Raw genomic sequence first — 23,216 nt, forward strand, 5'->3', positions numbered from 1 at the left:
TTGCGCGAAATGGAGCCCAGCTCTGACAGAGCCATCATGATTTGAGTTTGTGTTCTGCTCCATTATTTCAATCAGCCACCTGTAGATGTCACTACTTGAGTAATGGAAAAGGAATGAGGGGATAAGAAAGGGTCAGAGAAATACTCAGGATCAATAGAAATGACTCAGCTTTGAGATTCGTGGCTCATTCTGTGTCTTCGGACTTTTTCATCATTTGGACATGTAATAGAGTGAAAGCACAATTCCAAGAAAGCCGTCAGCATCTTAGAGTAAAGCTCTACTGTTAAAAAAAACTTTGGACGTATCTTTCTCAGCATTATGTCCTTTTTGATAGACTGAAACAGCATCTTGTTGCCAATTAATTATATATCTATAGTCTAAAATTATTTTGTTCTCAAGCTTTCACTAAAAAAGAACATGAGATAACATTAAAAAATTTTGTCGCCCAGCCAGCATGTCTCAGTGGTTGAGCATGGTTTGATTCCCTGTCAGGGCACATGCCTGGGTTGCGGGCTCAATCCCCAGTAGGGGGTGTGCAGGGGGCAGACGATCGATGATTCTCATCATTGATGTTTCTATCTCTCTCTCCCTTTCCCCTTCTTTCTGAAATCAATAAAAAATATTGTAAAATAATTCAACACTGGACAATAAAAAAGCTGCGATAACAATAATCATATAGTCAAAGGCAACTTTAAATCTATAGCATAAATATTCAAAAAAATCCTTTTAAGTTGAGCTAATGTGCAACCAACCTTGAAGAACCTGGTTGAGGAAATTCTTCATCATGTAGATGGCTGTGGTATCTTCTGTTTTCACATGACTGTCCGTGAACCAGCCATTCTCAGTAATCAAGATCCGGGGGTGGCCATATTCCAGCTTAATCCAGTTCAGCACTTCTCTCAAATTGAGTGACACATTTTGTCCCATTTTAGCCATGGTGCTCTGGGGCTTGAAATTGTTGGGCCCAAAGGAAAAGGCAAAGAAGTCAGCTGTGCCCCTCACCTCCTTCTTCTCCGCTTCTGAGAAAAGGGGCAGAAGGGAGAGCAGCTGCTTTTTCATCAGCTCTGGGTAGTCCCCGTCCCCGTGGATAGGGTTGGCAAACCACCCGAGCACAGAAACCACGGACTGTTGGCACTTGAGAACGTCCATCGTGTTTTCTGGTCTGCTTGGTTCAATCCAATGGGATCCCAGTGTGATCGATAACCACCCCTTCTGATGTGGGCGGAAATTTACGTTGTAGTTGTGCCAAACTTTTGAGTGAGCCTAAGAAGAAGAAAATACGATTAACTTATATTGTTCTTACAAGGGTTTGACTTGGTTGGTAGAAGGTCTTTCATGGATAAATGAATGCAGCACAGGGTGATGCAGAGGAAAGCTGCCAGGAAACCCTGATGGCCTCAAATGCGGTGCTCTGCCCACCTCCCCTTGCTTGCAACCCACGCCTCTCCTATAGGATTGCTGAGAGGCAGGCAGAGAGCCCTCGTCCAAACTCCATCTTACTTCTCTTCTCCCTGACCCCCCTCCTGGCCCTCCTGGGGCTGGTGCAGGTGAGATACTATGTGGATTAGAGGATTTCTTCCTTTAGATAAAAAGACGCAGAGCAGTGAGCTTTCATTGTCCCGCAGAATCTCCTTCTGGCCCTGACTTAGAAGTCCAGGATAATGTGGGATCCAGATTCTGTAAATGAATAATAACAGAGCCACCTCCGAGGCTTGTTGTGAGGCCTGAATGAATTAATGTGTGTACAGGGCCTCAGAACAGTGCCCGGCACAGAGTAACTTCTATAGAAGCCTTAGCTGTGATTCCTATCATTATAAAAGTGTGGCAGGCGCTGCATAAAGCAGGAAACCAGGGGACAGTGCGTGGGTCTTGAGGTCAGCACACTGGGGCTTGAAGTTCAGGTGTTTAATGTGTGGCCGTAGAGAAGTCATTTAACCTATCTGAAATCTGTTACTATCCTCATCTGTAAAATGAAGTTAGAAATAACAGTAATACCCTTTGTAAAGTTGTTGTTAGATGTAGAGCTAATGTGTGAATTAAATCTGTAGCACAGAATTAAGTCTGTAGCACTTAGGAGCTACTGCCTAAAGATGAATGTTATTGCCTTGGCTGGGTAGTTCAGTTGGTTAGAGCATCGTCTGATACGGCAAGGTTGCGGGTTCAATCCTCGGTAAGGGCACATACAAGAATCAACTAGTGAATGCATAAGTGGAACTGCAAATTGATGTTCCTCTCTCTCTCTCTCTTAAAAAAAAAGAAGAAAGGATGGATGTTATTATTATTAGTCTCCTGGAGTTTACGTTGCCAGTTGAGCTCTTATGACAGAGCCTCATGATCGGTTTCCAGTCTATTTAATAGGTACGAGTGTCACTCAGTGCCTGTCTAGCCTGCCCTGAGAGGCTGAAATAATTGGAACAGGAACTCGCCCTAGGAGCCAATCATCTTATTGGAAAAATAAGACTGAAAGGTGTGAAAGAGAAACACAAAATGGCATAAAATAAGGCCTTAAATGAAAAAATATTTAAAGCAAAAGGACAGGTTCATTAGAGCCATGAGCTCTATTAGAAGGAGGAGCAAACATTAAGGGCTCCAATTAAGGACCCCTGACCAGTCATAAAATTACCCTTTACCTGTGGCCATGTCTCTTTTCCCTCAGCATTTGACTTGCTTGCCTCTTCCCAGGTCTCCCAATTTCTCCTCTATTTGGCTGTTTCTAAAACCAGTGTGCGCACCCTTCCCTTTAACCCACAAAGTCTGCTTTCCTTTGTTCCTTGGCTTTTCTTTTGCTCGTCAGAGACGTTGTGTATTGGGTTGAATTATCCGAAAGGGCCTCTGTAAGTCAAGGACAATCAAATGTGCCCAGTGGTTCAAACCTAATAGACCCTGCGGACAGCAGCTGTGCTTCAGAAATCCTGTTAGGGTGGGGAAAGGTAGGCGAGGATTTCAAAGTTGGTGCCTTGTTGCTTGATGGAAGGAGTTCATTGAAATCATTCCCGGGGAAGATTTTCTTAGGTAGATGTCTCGAGGTATTACCTCTGTCTATCTGATCTTACTTGGTTTTCACTGCAACCATTCAGCACCCAAATGTCCCCAAGGATCTGTAAGAATGCTCTCTCGTCAGAGAAGTGTACACGCTGCCGCCTCCTCCCCTGCCTCCAGCCTGAGGTTCCAGCTTCTGGAAGGAACCACACGGGGACAGGGGACAGACACCACCTTAAGTGGTCTCAGCTGCTCTGTCTGGGCTGAAAAGCTTGGAATCCCAAAGTCTTGAGAACTGCATTTTTTTCTGATTTGAAACAAAAGCAGTCATGCATTGCTAGAATTCTTTGCTTGCTTCTAATCCGTCACTTCATGCCTTGATACTTGACCAGGGCAGTCATGCAGCTCCGATGTGTAAACTATAAAGCTCAGCACCCATGTAAGATCCTGAGCCAGAAACTCGCTGCCATGCAAATATGACGCCATCAGACACTGAAGGGAGAGTGAGATGGAGTCAGTAAGAAATTTACTAAATCAGCAATGAACCAGTCCTAATAGGAAAAAGAAAGGGAGGGAGGCGTTTCTTTATTTTTATTTTATTTTTATTTTTTTTGGCGTTTCTTTAAAATAGGTGTCTTATTGCATATTTTAGTGATTGTATGAAAGATAACCTAAGTTGTGATAAAATCTTGGTGGCCTCAGCATTTTAATGAGAAATAGAGCAGCTTAGAAGACAACGGATATGTACCTTTGCAACATCTTTCCAAACAAGTTTTCTGGATATATATATGTCTATATACACGTTTCGCCATGCCTCAAGGTGACCTTCGTGTTCCACAGCGTCTCTTTCACCTTTGCTGCTATTTGCATAGGCTATCAAGGTATCTAGGGTTATCTTTGCTCTGGGCTGAAGGCAGCCTCTCCATTCTTGTGTAGAGAATGTGGGGGAGGTTCTTTGGGCAGTGCTTATAGTTATAACTTGATCCTGTTTGCCAAGTAACAAGGTAAAAAGTATTGCTCAGAGGTAGTGAGTTTGACATAAATCTTGATGAAACAGAGATATCCACGTGTGTGCGCTGCTCTGATGCTCACAAAGGAGGGCTACTGGGAAGACTAAAATAGGGCTAGGAGGGCCGTGCAGCCTGGGCCCTGCCACCTTGCACAACAGTCTTTCTGAGCTTTCCCAAGGTTACCCTCTATCTGTACAAGGCCATCTACCTTTGGAATGATTGATTTAAGGGAGCTTCAACCTTTGTTCTTTAAATTCAGTAGCTTAAAGGGGAAGTCAGCAGCTTTTTTTCTGTTGTTGTTTGGGGTCAGCTATCAGGGCCTCATATCATTGAGAGGCAGCTGCTGGCCTAGCGTGGCAGTTCTCTTTGACGCCCCTGGAAATGCAGACTCAGATCAGTTCTGTGGGTGATAGGAAGTAAATAAGACACAACTCTAGAAGCCAAGATGAAGAAGGGGCTGGAGGTCGGGAGACATGGCGGGACACTGGTGGGAGGGAGTGCTGTGGAGGGCGTGGGTTGAAGACAGATGAGCACACCTAGCACATTACACGTGTCTGTAACTAAGTTACCGCCAATCAGTTGTCCAAGTTAAATTTCCAATTCGGTGCCTAATTTTAGTCACATTTTGGCTGAAATAGCTTCATGTGGATTTGTTTATATGTTAAAGCTATTTAACAAAGTATTAAGCAAAATCTATTAAAGAAAATTTACTTTAAACTCCACAATCACAGCAAACTGCTTTCCTGTTTCTGTGTTCCCTGCCAGCTTTTCCCAGTATACTTCCCAACTAAAATGACTGAACAAATTGCATGTTGTTTTTAGTCTTCATAACTATCGTAACAGTATAATAATTCACCAATTTTATAAAATACGATTTACTTAGTCATCTCTCTCTTTTGATAGAAATTAGCTTCTCCTCCCTCCCTCCCTCCCCCCTCCCTCCCCCCTTCCTTCCTTCCTTCCTTCCTTCCTTCCTTCCTTCCTTCCTTCCTTCCTTCCTTCCTTCCTTCCTTCCTCTCTTTCCCCTTTTCTATCATAAATAATGTTGTCATAACTAATGGTGGGCATATAGCTTTTAATTTGTTTGAATTATTTCCTTTTGTTAATCTCAGACTGACTACCTAACAAGTTTTAAAGTTGTTTTACATATCTCCAAATGGTTTTTCGGCCAGTTTGTCCTTTGGTGTGAGTGTTCTTTGACCACCTGCTTCGAAATATTGATTGCTCTTTTTTAGGGATAAATGGCCATGAAGAATGATATAAAGATGCATCTCACCTACATGGCACTCTAGGCGACAGGGCCTGGGCCTTGAAAGCAGGACACCCAGCCTCCAGTACTGGCACAGCGACTAATGAGCTTTATGATCTTGGATAACGCATTTCCCATTCAGCAGCCTCAGTTCCCTTCTCCATTATACTGAGCCAAAAATAAACACTAGAGAATTGTGGTGAAGATGGAATGAGGTAATATATGTGAAGATCCTGTGCAAACTACACAAATGTAAATTTGAAGTATTTTGAAAGAGCAAGCTGAAAATTAACTTGCTGTGGAAAACAACAGTGGGAGTCTGTGTGGGATGAAGAGTGTTAATAGAAATGATTCCTTCTTCCTTCCCTCCTCCCTCCCTTCCTTCCTTCCCCTTTTCCTGTCATAAATAATGTTGTAATAACTCTCCTTTACCCCTTGAGTTTCATGGCTAACCTGTTTGTCCTTATTTTTTTTATTTTTGAAGTTGACCGAGTTTTATTCATTGTCCATTGGGACTGAAATTAATTTCAGGTTGATTCATTTTTTCATCTATTCAGCACTTCTTTATATTTGTTTTCTACTGATTACAATTGCTGTTCCAGATTTTTTTAATCTTCAGTGATTCATTCTGCATTCTACAAATATTTATTAGGTGTTTAAGGTGTGTGAACTTTACAGAAGTTCATTGCTAAAAAATTATGACTATTATCTCCTTAAATATATCACTGTCATTTCTTTAATTTTTTTGACAATCTTGAAACTCTCTTAGAAATATCTTACCGCCGAAACCGGTTTGGCTCAGTGGATAGAGCGTCGGCCTGCGGACTGAAGGGTCCCGGGTTCGATTCCGGTCAGGGGCATGTACCTTGGTTGCGGGCACATCCCCAGTGGGAGGTGTGCAGGAGGCAGCTGATCGATGCTTCTCTCTCATCGATGTTTCTAACTCTCTATCTCTCTCTCCCTTCCTCTCTGTAAAAAATCAATAAAAAAAAAAAAAGAAATATCTTACCCTCATTGTTCTTAGGAGAGAATATTTAAATATTAAAAAAGTTACCACCTTTCATAAGGAAAATATTTACCCATCCTATTCATGTTTCCTATAGTTGAGATAACTCAGAAATAATCATATTAAGATTAATTTTAATGAATTTTCATTTTAATAAAATTCATTTTAATTAATTTTCCTCCCATTTTCTTTGTAATCATTATATTTGCAAAGTATTTTAACAAATCATTGATTGTTCTCAGTTTGTATAGTTTCAGGATTTTCCCCATTGGAATCATGTAAAAACTAAGCTCTAATATATTTGTTCCTTTAAAAAATGGTCCTATAGGTCATTTCAAAGAGAGCTTATGGGACCAAAACCAGGGGCTCTTAACTCTGTGACCTAAGATTGAAGACCTTTATAGTATGTAATAGACACTCAATAGTGTTATGTTTTCCTGAGGAGTATAAGATTTAAAAAACGGTCCTATTATTGTTATATAATTCTAATTTCCATTATAATATTACTGAATTAAATCAATGCCTGAGCCAGAGGCTAAACCTGGCAACACGAAGGGAAAAAAGCTCTAGAATAAAGTTCCTAATTAATTAAACGGAGCATCTGTGGTTTCCACAGACATTAGAAGGGAGTTTGGAAGAAATCAATATCAGTAAATTGGAGGTTTACTGGAGGCCAGGTTCCCTGCCCAGAGGTAACCTTCGCATGCCAATGTCAGCGTTCTGTTCTGACTAAATTAACAACGGTAGTCCTGTTAGTAACTTTTCTATGCAAAAGGACCATATCTCAGAGAATAACTAAAGCTAAGACAGCCTGGGTTGGGAACCTGAAGTTTTTCCTCAGGATTTAGGAATGAAGAGTTAAAGATAGTCAATACGAGTATAGCCTGGCTGGTGTGGTTCAGTTGGTTGAATATCATCCCAAGAACCAAGAAGTCACAGTTCGATTCCTGGTCAGGGCATGTGCCTGGGTTGTGGGCTCGATCCCCAGTGGGGGCTTGCAGAAAGCAGCTGATCGATATTTCTATTTCTCCCTCTCCCTTCCTCTCTCTGAAATCAATAAAAAATATTTTGAAAAATGGAATCAATATAACAGCCATTCTAGAAATCATAAATAATATAACTCTTACAATAACACAAATACCCCTAGCAGGTTTGGCTCAGTGGAGAGAGTTGTTGGCCTGCAGACCGAAGGGTCCCAGGTTCGATTCCACCCAAGGGCACATGCCCAGGTTGCAGGCTGGATCCCCAGTAGGGGGAGTGCAGGAGGCAGCCAATCAATGATTCCCTCTCATCATTGATGTTTCTATCTCTCTCTTCCCCTCTCCCATCCTCTCTGAAATTAATAAAAACATATTTTTAAAATAACAAAAATAAATGTGGAATCTAATGAACAAAATAAACTGATGAACAAAATAGATCCAGAAACATAGAGTCATGAACAGACTGATGAATTTCAGAGGAAAGGTGGGGGGAGAGAGATTAACTGGGGGGAATTTGTATGCATACTAGAGGCCCAGTGCATTAAATTCGTGCATGGGTAGGGTCCCTAGCGGCTGCTGGCTGCCAGCTGGGGCCTCCCATCCTCTGGCTGCCTACTGCTGCCACAGGCTGGGGCCTCCCTTTGCACCCGCCTTGGCCTGGCGCCGCCCGCTCACCTGCTCCACCATCCTGCCGCTGTCCTGCTCTTGTGGGGGCTCATTGGGGCTGGCAGCGTCTCCACTGCAGCCCACCGCCTGCGCCGCCCCCTGGTGGTCAGTGCACGTCTAACTCCTGGTCGGTGGAACTCCCACCCACAGGGACAATTTGCATATTAGCCTTTTATTATATAGGATATGCAGAGCCCATGGACGCAGACAGTAGTGTGGCAAAGGCTTGGGAGGGCAGGTCCAGGGAGGAGGAGGTCAGTGGGGGGAAAAACCACACAAAGCGGACATCTGTAATACTTTCAACAATAAAGATACATTTTTAAGAAATAACAAAACGAAGGCCCCATCTTGGGGTGTGCAAGAAAGGCAGATTCACCATGAGCCTCAGGAGCTGAAGCTTCAGGCCCCTGGCGTGCATGGGTCCTTGTAAAATGCTCTACGTGGGCTGTGATGAAGCACTGCTAGGTAAGGACATCTGATAAATTCCCTAAAGAGACTTCAGAAAAGAAGGAGTCAGAATCTCCGAGGCTACAACAATCTGATGTAAGATTTCTCTTATTCTAAACATTCACTTTTGTACCAACTTTTGTGTTTGTCATCTTTTATATATTTTTTTAGATAGGGCCTCCAGATTGTGTAAGTCTCAGGCCAGCGCCACACAGGTCCAAGCCTGGCCTATGAGCTTTTTGAGTGCAGGGACCCTATGTATTTTGTCATACAGTTGTGCATACACATCCCCAGGATAGAGCCTGGCATAAAATACTTGTCGAATGAATGCCCACTATGAGCCAGCTAGTATGTTGGTCACCTGACAGCTGCGAGGCAGATTTTATTTTTCTAATTTTAGAGAAGAAACTGAACTTCCCAGAGGCTGGGTAGTGGTGGAGCTAGGATTTGAACCCAGGTCTTCCCTGATCTCCTTACTAAACCATCCTGCTTTCTGTATGTGCCAGTTCTAAATTTTGAAGCTGTTGGGGAAAGAGCACTGGATATGAACCATAACATACTGTTTTAAAATTATGCTTTCTTTCCGCTGAACTTGGTTATTAAAAGAACTAAACTGTCTTGCATGCTGAGAAGAAAATGTCTATGTAGTAGTATGTCTGGAATTCAGGATCACCCAGAGAGGTTCTGGAAGACCTGCCAGCAAATTTGGGGTGTTCAGAAGACCACATAGTAGCCCAAGTGCCCAGCACAGCATGTAACATTTATGCGTATTTCCCTGTCCCAGTATTGGCATCGGATACTGTCCTCAGAGGCTAAATGAATCCCTATGCACCACTTCTACATTTCACTGTCTCAACTGAGGATGGTGATCTTTACACCACTGTCAATGTTAGACCGAGAGGGCAGGGATGCCGTGCTTGCATAGTGTTTAACACTGCATCACCTACAAACAAGTCATTAACAAATGGTCCTTAAAGATGAGTAACTTTCATGATCAGATAGAACAGAATAGTGATTAAATTACAAAACCCTAGAAAATTAATAATATAAATGGTAATAAGAACTAACATCTATGAGTGCCAAATGTGCCAAACATTGTTCTAAGTGCTTTCCATTTAATTCACATTTATCTCCTTTAATCCACACTTAAATTTCTTGAGGTAGGTACTATTATCATTCCCATTTTAGAGGAGAGTTTCATGAGTTGTCAAGCCCAAGCTGTAATGCTCCAAGTTCTGTGCTCATGCCTGCTAATTAGAGGTAGAGGAGGAACCTTATGGGTCATTTGGTCCAATAAAATTTTTAAAATATTTTAAATGAAGAAGCTGAAACTCAGAAATAAATGGCTTACCCAAAGTCCCAATTAGTGGCAAAGCTAGAATTAGAAGTAAGTACTTCAGCCTTGTAGTTCACTGTCATATCATCACGAAAATTAAATTATGTGTCTTTGAAACACACTTTTATACCTTATATTCAATGGTGATTGAACAGGCTGTGAAAATGCAAGGGGTGTACTAGTATAACAGCTATGGCCCCAAATCAAGGGCCAGTGGACCGAGAAAGCCACGTGTCAGTGTACGGGTGCCAGGAACACGCTCAGGAGAGGAGCAGTCTGGAGCAACACCTCGGTAATTAAATGGAGAATTCATCAGCATTACCTTCTGCTCTGTTCAACTTCTTTCCCTTACAGAAATTCTGTACATCATCAAAGGCAAGTTTAGGTAAATCATTTTTCTTTAAGTTCCTACAACCCACAGCTATTATTTTATCCTTCTTTACTCTTCATTCATTTACATTGATTATTTCCTTAAATTCAAGTCTACAAACACTTATTTAACAAATACAAGGCACTATGGTAGACATTTGGATAGAGATGAACAAAACAGTGCCGGTTTTATGACCTCTGACCTCTATTAGGAGAGACAAGTACAGAAATAAATAGAATAAAAACAGTGTAGTTTTATGTTTCAATTAATCAGAAACAATAACAAAAGCTTAATATGATTCAAATTTTATTAAAAATTTGACCAAATGTATGTGTTTATTTATACATAGAAAAATATTTGGACATTGAACAAGCTGCTAGCAGTTGTTACTTCCGGGTATGGAGTTAGGGAGTAAGACTTATAGAGGAGAATTCAATTTTTTTTTTGAGATTTCATTTTAACTTTATGTGTTATATATTGCTTGAACGTTTTGTGGTAAAAAGTATCATTTTTGTAATTTAAAAAGGCCAAGCCCAGCTGGCGTGGCTTAGTGGCTGAGCGTCGACCTATGAACCAGGAAGTCACAGTTTGATTCCCAGTCAGGGCACATGCCCGGGTTGTGGGCTTGCTCACCAGTGTGGGGCATACAGGAGGCAGCTGATCAATGATTCTCTCTCATCATTGATGTTTCTATCTCTCTTTTCCTCTCCCTTCCTCTCTGAAATCAATAAAAATATATTTAAAAAAATACAAAGGTCAAGAGCATTGGTTGAAACAAATAGTTTCTATCAGTGGATTTAATTGCTCTTTGCTTTCACTCTTCAGTTTCTCCAAGTTCCATAAATCTCAAAGGAAAAACCAGAAACTTAAAAAAAGTTGTTATTCTGGATTCCATTATATATTAAAGAATGTTTGTTTATTCTGTAACAATACATTGATATGTAAAGGTAAAAGGAGGAGACGTACAATGCATATGTGATTAACATGAAAGAAGCACTGATAACAGTAAAACCCCAGCCCTTTATTTAAGACTCAGTCACATAATCTCTGGTCAAGATATGATGCTATGAAGAGCGCACCAATGGACTCTCCCAGACACACTTCCAGGAAGCAGTACTAGGTCACCCAAGAACCACTTTGATTACTTAAGTGTGCACTCATTACTAGTTAGTGAAATGTTTTGATGTTTTCTCAGCATCCCTGCTACTTTTCAGCAACGAAATCATTGTTAAGGTTTAATAGTTTTGATTATACCTTTTCTTTTTTAACAAAGACTATTTTCTAATGTTGAGTTTTCTCAGTAAGCCTTTTTATATACAGTTAAATGACTTATTTTATTCTATAAACTAATGTAAAGTTTCCCTCAGTTCATAGACACATCGTATTTAGTACCGTTTCCATTACTTAACATTTTTTTCTGATCTCCAGTTGGGCCTAATTTTCCATGTATGAGAGTGTTCATATCAAATCAAGCTGTTTAAACATGATCCCAATGTTATTTTCTGGGCATTTATAATTACATTTATTTAAACGCTTGTTAATCATTCACTGAAGTATAACTTTTTCTACTTAATGATTAGAAAAAGTAAATATTGCTCTCTTGAAGGTTTTGGATACCAATTGTCATCTACAAATAGTTGTGTTTTTTTTTACATGGTTCTTGTATCTAATGGTGCTTTCTGATTATAGAAACTGTCTTTGGCAATTCTTATCTGTAAGCGGTTTTCATCTTTATTCAGATTTGGTTAGAAACATGTATAAGAATGCTAGTTTTAACTTGTTTGATCATTATTTTCTGTATTTTGTTGGAGATGTCTTAGGTCCTAATGGAGATGAGTGGGGATGACCATATAAATACTACGATCATTAGCTAATTAAATGAATAATTGTGTTAACATTTAATTAAACTTTAGATGGTATTGCCAAGGGCACACATATGTGATTTAACATCACTTTAATGGAGCATTAAAGTTTTTAAATATATATATCTATATATCTATATATCTATATATATATAGATATATATATATATATTTATTGATTTCAGAGAGGAAGAGAGAGGGAGAGAGAGATAGAAACATCAGTGATTAGAGAGAATCATCAACTGGCTGCCTCCTGCACACCCCACACTGGGGATTGAGCTCACAACCCGGGCTCAACAACTGAGCCGTGCCAGCCCAGTGAGCACTAAAGTTTTGAGCAAATAAAAATTAAAATCATGGGGACAATGAATCAGGGATAAATTGTTCAAATATTTTGCAGACAAATAAAACATGTACATAGATTGTTCTGGTCTTTCAATAGGCAAAGTCAAGTCAAATATCTGTTGAGTCAGTATCAACACTAGTGACTGCTATGGGTTTAAAGCTGAAAATTGTTATCTTTCATTGAACCTAGCTAGGTAGCTGATTCATGCCATTAAACCTGGCTAACTTGGATTCAGATGGCTAAGATTTGAATTTTGACTCTGATACTTACTATGGAGTAAAAAAACCCCACTTATCAGCTGTGTAGCCTCAGGCAAATTTCTCTGGGCTTCAGTTTCATCCTATACTAGAGGCCCAGTGCACGAAAGTTTGTGCATTGGTAGGGTCTCTAGCAGCTGTTGACCGGGGCCTCCCTCCCTTCCCCTGGCCAGCCCGCTCCCCATGGTGGAACTCCCGGAACTCGCAGTAAAGGGGACAATTTGCATACTATGCTTTTATTATCTACACTAATAAAAGACAAAGATGCTAATTGACCATACCTTTGCTACGCTCATCAGCCAATCAGAAGAGTATGCAAATTAACCCAACAAAGATGGCCATTAAATTTGCATACTGCAGGCAGATCCTGCTGTGCCGCCCTGCGGGGGCGGCAGTGCAATCCCCAGCTGCTACCCGCCCCAGCGCGGGATCCGGGCCTGCCATGTGCGGGGAGGGTTGGGGGGGGCAGGCAGCAGCGAGATCCCCAGCCACCGCCCACCCCAGCGTGGGATCCGGGCCTGCCATGTGCGGCCCAGGGCGGGAGGGGGCGGGTGCGGGCAGTAGCGAGATCCCCGGGCCTGCCGTGTGAGACTGGGGGAGACGGGGCAGGCACTGCGGGATCGGGCATGCCATCTGCCACCAGGAGAGCGGGCCTAAGCCAGCAGGTGGTTATCTCCCAAGGGGTCCCAGACTGTGAGAGGGCACAGGTTGGGCTGAGAGACCCTCCCCGCCCCCCCGCCAGTGCACAAATTTTTGTGCACCAGGCTTCTAGTATAGGATAATAAAAGCCTAATATGCAAATTACCCCTCAACTGGGAGTTCGACCAGGGGGTGGGGCCAGCCCGCCAACCACCTGTGGCCCCTCCCTCTGACTGGCCCTGCCCCTCATCATCCTTCCCCCGCTCCCCCATCAGGGACAGGCTGACCAACCTCCCATGTCCCCTCCCCCTGGCCAGCTCAGCCCAATTAGCCCCGATCGTGGCGGGCTGGCCGGACCCCAACCGTGCACAGATTTGTGCATCGGGCCTCTAGTCAACCACAAAATGGCTATAAGAATACTTACCTGGTAAGGTTGATGTGAGAATTAAACAATATATGAAAAGTACGTAGGGTAGTTTCTGAAACTACAGTAGGTATGCAATAAAATAGTCTTACTATAAAAATATTTATTAAGAATAGTAGTATAGAATGTCAAAACATTACCTGTAGTAATGTTTCAACCCTCCACTTAAGAATTAAGACCAATCTCTGTCCTTTTTTCTCCCCATTTCTGCATTCTTTTTTGGGGGGCGGGGTGGGAGGGCAAAGTGTGGAAAGTAGCAAATAACAAGTTTTGGTTTTTTTTTTTTTTTTTAAAATATATTTTATTGATATTTTACAGAGAGGAAGGGAGAGAGATAGAGAGTCAGAAACATCGATGAGAGAGAAACATCGATTAGCTGCCTCCTGCACATCTCCTACTGGAGATGTGCCCACAACCCAGGTACATGCCCTTGACCGGAATCGAACCTGGGACCTTTCAGTCCGCAAGCCGACGCTCTATCCACTGAGCCAAACCGGTTTCGGCTGGGGTTTTTTTTTTTAACCTTTTTTTCAGTCCTTCATTGACAAAAAGCTTGAGCTAGCTTTTAAAAAAAGGAGGTGGTGGGGCAGGCTGGAGGGAGTCGATGAGGGGGAAAAGGGCACATATATAATACTTTCAACAATAAAGAATTATGTATATATATATGTATATATTTCAGAGAGGAAAGGAGGGGGAGAGAGAGAGAGAGAGAGAGAGGGAGAGAGAGAGAGGGAGAGAGAGAGAGAGAAAAGAGAAATATCAATGATGAGAGAGAATCATTGACCGATTGCCTCCTGCATGGGATTGAGCCTGCAACCCAGGCATGTGCCCTGACCGGAAATAGAATTATGACATCCTGGTCCATAGGTCGACGCTCAACCACTGAACCATGCTGGCTGGGCTGGACTAGCTTTTTAGCTACAAGATTTAGCAGCCCAACTCTAACACAGGAATTTTTAAAAATTCCTTTATCTTATGGGAAAAAGTCATTTCAGATGATCTTTGAAGATTTTGGTTCTATCTAACTAAAACAAACTAAAAAAGGATTCTACTAGTATTTCCATGTCAAAATATTATACTTAGTCTTCAAGACATTGGTGGGGGGTTGGGCAGAAGAGGTTTAAAAATGACATTTAATCCATTTAAATGTGCCTGTGAAATATGCAGTCTTCTTGTTCAAGAAAGCAGTTGCAGCAGCCTCCTGGCAGAGAAAGCTTAGCTGTTAATCATGTGAATGGTGGCTTTTTCACAGCTGTTTTTGCAGTTTTCACACTAAATTTTGGTTAAGAATTTTGACAGAGCCTTCAAGAAGTGTATTATATAGAGGTGATTGTTTTATTTTAAAATATAACATTTTCTTTACTGTCTACTTTATTTTTTACTTTTAATTGTGGAAATTGTCACAGTATACAAAAATCAAAAGAATAACATAGTGAACCCCCATGAACACATCGCTCAGCTTTGAGAGTTGTCAGCATTCTGCACCTTGGTTCAAGGAGGGCTGTTAATGTAAAATTTTTCATAGAAACTGGCATACCTAATTGATTTGCATGTTCTGAAAAGACTGTATGTTTGTGCCAGAGTATGTGTTGAAGTATGTGTGTGTGTGTGTGTGTGTGTGTGTGTGTGTGTGTGTGTGTGTGTGTGTCTGAAATCAATTTCTCTTCAATTGCAATTTTAAATCCTTTCTGGGATAAGGTAGGTCTTATTTAATTATAAAATAATCAATTGAATTATTTCTTGAATATCTAACACATACCCCAGCCTGGTGTGAGCTTCACTGAAGGGATGATGGCAAGAAATGCTAAGATAGTTTCCCAAAGAAGTGAAAAAATAAGGAGAAGTAAATATCCCAGGCTGAGGAACAAGTTGGTAAGGCCTTGACCTAGATTAGTGTTTCCCAACATTTCTTGTCCTAAAAGCCTCTTTCCCAGTATTAAACAATCTCTTAAACCCCTGAGGAATTAAACATTATTTCATCATTTGTGTGTAGTATACGCAAACGTGTTGGCATATATTTACTTATATAATCTATTTTATTGCTAAAGATTATAAAGTTTACTTTAAATATTCAGAAAATAAATGAATATTTAAAATACTCATAATATACAAACATGAATGTTAGCATTTTCCCATCTTATGAACACTATTACATTATGTAAATTATTTTAATGACATAAGAAAAATTATTATCTGACACATTTTTTAAATGATCCTGTGTTTGGTTTTAGGACAGCATGTATACTAAAATGCAGAGTAAAATTTGCCCATTCTGTGGTGTTTTCCAAGTCTGGTACACCTACCTCTTTTGTATGGGAGATGACATTAGGTGTAACAAAAATGAAAATTTTTATTTTAAATGTTATATTATTTATTTTAAGGGTATTAGAAAATACTAGTGTCTCATTTATAGTAGGATATAAAGTTTCCTTTCAAAACAAACATTTTATAGGAAAATTTCTTTTTAATATATATTTTATTGATTTTTTAGAGAGAGGAAGGGAGAGGGATAGAGAGTTAGAAACATCGATGAGAGAGAAACATCGATCAGCTGCCTCCTGCACACCCTCCACCGGGGATGTGCCCGCAACCAAGGTACATGCCCTTGACCAGAATTGAACCTGGGACCCTTCAGTCCACAGGCCAACGCTCTATCCACTGAGCCAAACCGGTTAGGGCAATATAGGAAAATGTTTTAATAAATAAGACTACATGTGGTTCTTGGATACGCAAAGAAACAAAAAAGCCAGCAAAAAAGCCAACATGGAGTGATGTCCAAAAAACTACACCTTGTGAAACACAATGTTATAGCATCAAAAATGGATAAAAATTGTTTCTATAACATTTTGCTTAAATTCTTAAACTTTGCTTTTGAAAAAAGTACAAGCTTTAAAAAAGTAGGTTTAGTTTTGCTCATAAATAGCTACATATGTAAGAGCAATGATTTGGGCCAGCTCTTTCAAGTATTTCACAAATAATTAAAAGCCACTCTTAATTTCCAATATGTGAAAAGTCAAGCTAGATATAATCATCAACATTATTTTCTCATTTAATATTTCTGAAAGCTTTGTTTCTTCTCCTGAAACATCCTGATAATACTATAAATTAATTTTGAGTTTGTGTGTGCAACTTATAGATCTGGTGAAAATCTCCTTGAGGTGATTTTGTAATTTATCTTTTTCATGTCCCTCGTGCTGGTTATATTTCAATGTCCTTGCTCTTTATGCTTCATGCCTTTAACCACTTCGTCAGTTGTTTTTCAGGGACTGAAGGAAGAGGAATTTCGCTCTTCCCCCCAGGGTATATTTGGCAATGTCTGGAGACATTTCAGTTGTCACAACTCTGGACAACGGGGTACTACTGAAATCTAGTGGGTAGAGGCTGCTAAATATCCTACAGTGCACAAGATAACCCACCACAACAAAGCATTCTCTGGCTCAAAATGTGAATATTGCCGAAATTGAGAAATCCTGGCACTATATAGACAGAATATGGCTATGAAAGATAATAATTTAGAGCTGTGAAATGGTCAAGACTATCATGGAAGCTGGCAGTATTGAGTGGAGTAATCAAATGAATCAGCTACCATCTCATGAGCAAACTTACCTGCCCCAACCTCTATGCGTATTTTCTCAGAGGCTCTCAAATATTCCATTTTTAGTGGGAAAGAAATCTACAGATTTAAATTATATTATGCATGTATATTGATCTAAAAATAAAAACGGGCACAATTACTGCCTTTACTAATGTGAAACCTTGGGACTTTGCTGATCTGAGGAATGAGAGTATATAGGCCAAACAGGTTGAAATTTTAAAAACTGAACTTGGGAGAAAGAAATCTTTCCTCTACAAAGAAGAAAGATGCCAACCCTCAAGAAGAAATGGACACAAAAGACCGAGATAAAGGGCTTCTGAGAGTGTCCTGGTTACCGGCTCCATTCATTCCTGTGATTTGGTTACTGAGCCAGGAAGTTGCTCATTTTTGCTTAAGCCAACTTGAATTAAGCTTCTGTCACTTGCGACCAAAAGAGTCCACACTAATACACCACTGGATTAATACAGGTGATTTCAGGAATTAGCAATAATGCAATTAAATATTTATTTTATACTTGGGATTGGGTCTTTGATTACAAGTTTAAGAGAAATTCCTAAACCACTCATTCAATGTACCTAGCATGTATCTAATATTCTGTGTAAGGTGCTGGAAATATGAAGACAAAAAAGTAGCATCTTCTTTCAAAGAACTCTCAGTCTAGTTGGGGAAACAAAAAAGCACCATATGGTATGAATTCAATGCACATCTTACTATGTGAGCCTTCAGGAGGGGCACTGACTCTAAAGGATCAAGAATAACGTAGAGGTGGTAACTGCCTAAATTGAGTCTTGAAGGACATTATCAGCAAAGCTGGGAGTAAGGAAAGCATTTTAGTTGCACAGAGCATTAATGAAGGCTGAGCAGAGGGCAATAGTAAGGTAAAATCCAGACACTTTAGTAATGCATTACAGCCGAGTGTGGGGTTTGGCATTAGTGATGGGGGTGGGAGAATGGCCAGGAAGGAGCCTGGAATGGAGGCCGGGTTTGTGTCTTGAAGATCCTGATGAAAAGTTGGGACTTTATCCCAGAAGTTTTGGGACATCACTGATGGATTTTATGCAGGGGAGCGACATGATGCATTTTTAAGAAGTATCTGCTCTGTAAAATGGGGGTAATGACAGACACCTTGCAATATTGTTGCAAAAAGTATAGATAATCTTTAAAGCTATGTTTGCTGTGCTTAAAGATGGACAAGCCAATCAAGGTGTGCTCTTTCCGTTCTGAACATTGTTACGGATTCAGAGTGAAGCATCCATTCGCTGGTGTGATTACCACAAACTTTTATCTGAGGCTTAGACTTGCTTTAAGCCAGGTAATGACCAGATCTGTCCAGCTCCGTCTCAGGACTGGCCAGACAATTCAGGTTTCCTCCAAACCAGGACATTTCAGACTGAGATGGAGTTTTCAAGATCATCCTGGAACTTAAAACACCCGGTAGCCACTATGTAATCTCAATAGCTGAGGATTGGGATATGGAGTGATAATCACCATCCATGAATTTAGGTTTATATTAGGCTTAAAAAAACACTCAATAAATGTTCTTGGACTAAAAACTAATCCTAAAGAATGCTTCTTTTGGGTCACAAGGTGGCATAATAAGGAAGAAACGCTCCATTGCAACATAAAATATCCAATTAATCTTTGCTATGTTAAAAGAAAGGCAGAGAGGGGACAAGTGGGAAAAACAAGTTCACCTCAGGCTACCAAACCACTGCCAGCTTTCTCTCTAGTGCTATAAGTCACTGGGTTATGCAGTATATTTCACTTTTTTTTGAAAATTAAAATTATTGGGGTGACATTGATAGATAGGACTATATAGATTTCAAGTGTAACTCGCTATGAAATACATGATCTGCATTGTGTGCCCACCACCCAAGAGACCCCTTAGAAATTTTAAAGAGGTGGAAGAAATTACTTGGAAAACACAATAATTTAAAAATGTAATACCTCAGTTTAAAACAATAAAATCTCTACCAGAGTGCTAATTTTGTGGAAAAGACAGAGTTTATCTCAAATTAGAGGAAAATGAAAATTATCTGAAAATATAGCATTTTACATACTAAGTTTGGAAGCAATATCCATTTGTTAGTTACATCTTTTTTCCTGTGTATTTTTAATCAGATAGCCAATTTTAAGGCTTTAAATTAGCCACTTAAACATATTTTTAATGCAATTTCTAATTGTTAACATTTTCCCAGGTAACTGAAAACTTTTCAACAATTTAAAATTTTTAAAATAAGACATTAAATAACCATATATGTACATGCAATTGTATAGAAAAATTTTAACAGACTATATTAGAAACTATTAACAGCAGTTTTTTCAAGGTTGGAGTTGTCAGATGGAGAAGGAGAGAGGAATTTAACTTTTTCACTTTATATCCTTTGGTACAATCTGATATTTCTCAATTTACACCAGCATGTATTGTTTTAATAATTAAAAGAACTAGATAAAATAAATATTTTTTTCTAGCTTAAATATGTATATTCTTCATAGTTGACAGCTCCAAGTTTTCTCCCCTTTAATGTCTTTTTCCCAAATCACAGAATACCCATGCATTAATATGTTATACATACAACTCTATTCAAAGATATGTAAATGACCTTGAAATTATAATGCAATCTGTTTACTGCAAGGGCAGATGTGACTGAATCATAGTACAATAATCCAGAAAGTTCATGAATTTTTGTATGTGCAAATTAAGACACAGAGTGATTTTATGTTCCTATACATTTTTTCTATTTCTATATATTTAACATTTGATTATTAGAAATCAGATTACTTCTCCTATCATATGATGAAACCCCACTAATAGTTTTTTTCATTTTCAAAATGTAACAGTTATTCAGAGTAATTTATTTTTCCCAAGCAAACTAGTTGACTTAAAAAGATAAACCTGATTTTAAATATTAGCCTCAATGTGAGGCAAAATCTCTTGAAATTTTTCAAAAGATTGTTCCTTTAAAAATATCCTTAATAAAGACATTTAGTGTTTAATTATATTGTCATTTACAAAGCCCATGTTTTCAACAGGTGCATTTTACTCTGTAACCTTGGGCAAGCTATTTAATCTCACTAAGCTTCAGTTTTCTCATCTTTAAAATGGGGATAATAATAAGACATAGTTCATAAGGTTATCATGATGATTAAGTGAAATAATGCAAGTAAAATGCTTAAAGTAGTCTTTAAACATCAATGAATATTAATTTATTTTGCTTAGAGTTTCACTATTATTTAACATTTCCCAGCATAAAGTCTAGCTTTTGAACTATACAGCTTTCAAACACTTAGTAGAGCACATTCTTCCAGTTTTGATATTACTCACTTAATTTTAACTCCTAGAACAATTAATCTTTCCTGCTATGTAACAAATGAAACCAACTGTGAATTACATTTATTTCAATTCCTGCATTTAATATGTATCAGTTAGCTAACACTTATTTAGCTTACTATAGCTAAGTACCAGTAAGAATAGCGATAGTAACAACAAGTACATATTTGAAATGGTCATGCCTTAGAATAATTCTGAAATGGTTGCATATTGTCAGAAAAGGCTTTCCAACAATTACATTTATAAGGTACTGGTTTTCCACAGAATGAAAGGAAACTCATATTCTCATGCTCTAATGTATAATTGTAGATTTAAAAATAGTTAATTTTTAAAAGTGCACTTTTAAGGAAAATAATTGGATTAATACAGTAATAATAGCTTAGATAAATAAAATATACACTACTTTAAACATGAAATTTGAGGGTAGACCTTGAGGGTTAGAATAAAATTAGTTGAGTTGATTGCAATAAAGAGACTTATTTAAACAGACGATACATTTCTTAGGGTTTCTTTTGAACTCCTGCTCATTTTCGGAAGCTATAATATGAAGCCAGCGGTACAGTACCTTGATCAGGTTGTGTCCCACAGCATAGACAGCTGCTAAATTTCCTTTCTCTCCAGGGGCATGCATACCTGTCCCATACCCATGCCAAGCAACTAGATATGGGTTGTGAATTGTAATCCAGTATTTGACACGGTCCCCAAACGTCTGGAAACAGTATGTGGCATAGTCATCGAAGATATCTATTAGAACTTCATTTTTCCACCCCCCGTATTTTTCTTGCAGTGCCAAAGGCAAGTCCCAGTGGTATAAAGTTACTATAGGTTCAATGTTTCTAAGTACTAGAGCGTCCAGAAGACTGTTATAGTACTGGAGACCTTTTGCATTGGCAACTGCTGCTATTCCATCGGGGAAGAGCCTTGGCCAGGAAATTGAAAACTGATAAAAAGAAACGCCTATAAAATCCAGAGCCGATATGTCCTTTTCCAGAAAAATGTAACTGTCACTGGAACTATTCACACTGCTGACATTTTTAAGGTGCGTCTGGGTGAAATGGTCCCAGATAGAGGGACCTCTTCCATCTGCCTTCCAACTCCCTTCCACTTGAAATGCTCCAGTCCCAACGCCCCAGAAAAAGTTTTTAGGAAAAGTGTCATAGAGAAACAGCTGACTTTCATTTACCGGGCTGTAATTAGGATTTTTAGACCATACAGCTCTTCCGTCTCCGGAGAATCCAGTAACAGCTCGGAGGAGAAGAAATGTTGACAGGATGACAGATCTCTGCAGTCCCCCGGTGGACATTGTTTCCCTATAGCGTACGTTGCTTTCATCAGTCCTGAAGCAAATCCATTCATTCCCTGGAGATTCTGCCGCACAGCCTGGCTTCACTCGCCACTAACTGCGCGACTGTCTTATCAACGCTTCAGTAAAAGCTTGTGATTGTAAAGCTCTGTCAATGATTAGCTTGAAGTGTGAGGCTTGGGATGGGCCATGGAGAGCAACGTAGTCTGAGGGAGGTGGCCCTATTACAGCCACCGACACATTTCATCCTCTTATTATGGGAAAAGTTAGATGAAAATGCATCAGTGGCAATAGTCCGAATGTGTAACTAAAACATATGTAAACAATGAATAAAAATGCCATATTTTCTCTTTAGCCTTTTCTCTGTAGCCTACTGACTCAAATCTTTCCTGAATGTTTTGACCATGATTGCCTACAGTACATGCCTTTTTTATTTTTATAATTTTTGAGTGGTCATTTATTATTTCACATTTCAGGAAAAACAATCTTATATGCAAATAATAGCATTTTTACATGCCAATAATAAAGAGTTAGAAAACATAAGATATTACACTTTCACAAAAATTATAATACATCTAAGAATATTCTTAAATGTTACCCAATTTAAGAAAATTATAAAACTGTATTGCTAAATTTGAAAGAAGATGAAAAACTATATAGCACTTTTTTGGTGGAAACACTGAATACTTTCCAATTTAATTTATAAACTTAATACACTTTTAACCCAAATCCTCTAATACCAGATTTTAGTTACACAAAATTATTGTGAAAGTTCCTTTGAAGAATAAATAGGCACTAATTACAAAAAAAAAATCTGAAAAAGAAAATAGTGAAAGCATAGACTACTTTCAGATATGAAAACACTAAAAAAAGCACAAATTAAACAGCATGATTCTGGGATAAGAATAAATAGAAAGAAATATTGTACAGAACCTATACCCTCCAAATAACCTTGAAAATGTTTAATGTTTTAAATACTTGAAATATCACACACCAATGAGAGGCAGAGTGGTTAATAGTTTGGCATCTGGAGTTAGACCGCCTAAGTTTAAGTATAGCTGTGTGACTAGAAAAAGTTATTTAATTTTCTGCACCTCAGTTTCTCTTATATAAGAAAATACATTTAATAGTATCTACTGCATGGATTAATGTGAGGACTAAATATATGTAAAGCACTTACAACAGAGATGAACACAGAGTAAGTGCTCAATAAATGTTACTATTGTAATTTTTATGTGAAAACTGGGACTGAACCCTCAACCTAGGTATGCCCTCACCAGGAATCTAACCGGCCACCTTTTGGTGTATAGGATGACACGCTCCAACCAACTGAGCCACACCAGCCAGGGCCATAGCAAACACCTTTTAATAAGTTGTACACATTTTAATTACTCACACCCCTGTGCCTTGGTACAT

General features: G+C 39.2%; 1 protein-coding gene and 1 non-coding gene across 2 annotated transcripts in view; one reads left to right on the forward strand and one right to left on the reverse strand.

Annotated features, from left to right (window-relative positions):
* Positions 1-22,056, reverse strand: part of KLB (klotho beta) — a 38,806-nt gene extending 16,750 nt beyond the window's left edge. Inside the window, exons 1-2 of the mRNA XM_059673175.1 lie at positions 21,063-22,056; positions 753-1,263 (exon numbers count right to left, since the gene is read on the reverse strand). Of these exons, the coding sequence (XP_059529158.1) occupies positions 753-1,263; positions 21,063-21,800 (1,249 nt within the window). The 5' untranslated portion in view covers positions 21,801-22,056. The remainder of the gene's footprint in view (positions 1-752; positions 1,264-21,062) is intronic.
* LOC132224767 (small nucleolar RNA SNORA25) lies at positions 6,571-6,696 on the forward strand. Its single transcript, XR_009450727.1, has one exon. It is a non-coding gene; the product is annotated as a small nucleolar RNA SNORA25 (small nucleolar RNA).
* Positions 22,057-23,216: the final 1,160 nt, after the last annotated feature.

This window comes from Myotis daubentonii, chromosome 1, assembly GCF_963259705.1.
Source record: "Myotis daubentonii chromosome 1, mMyoDau2.1, whole genome shotgun sequence".
Taxonomy (NCBI): domain Eukaryota; kingdom Metazoa; phylum Chordata; class Mammalia; order Chiroptera; family Vespertilionidae; genus Myotis; species Myotis daubentonii.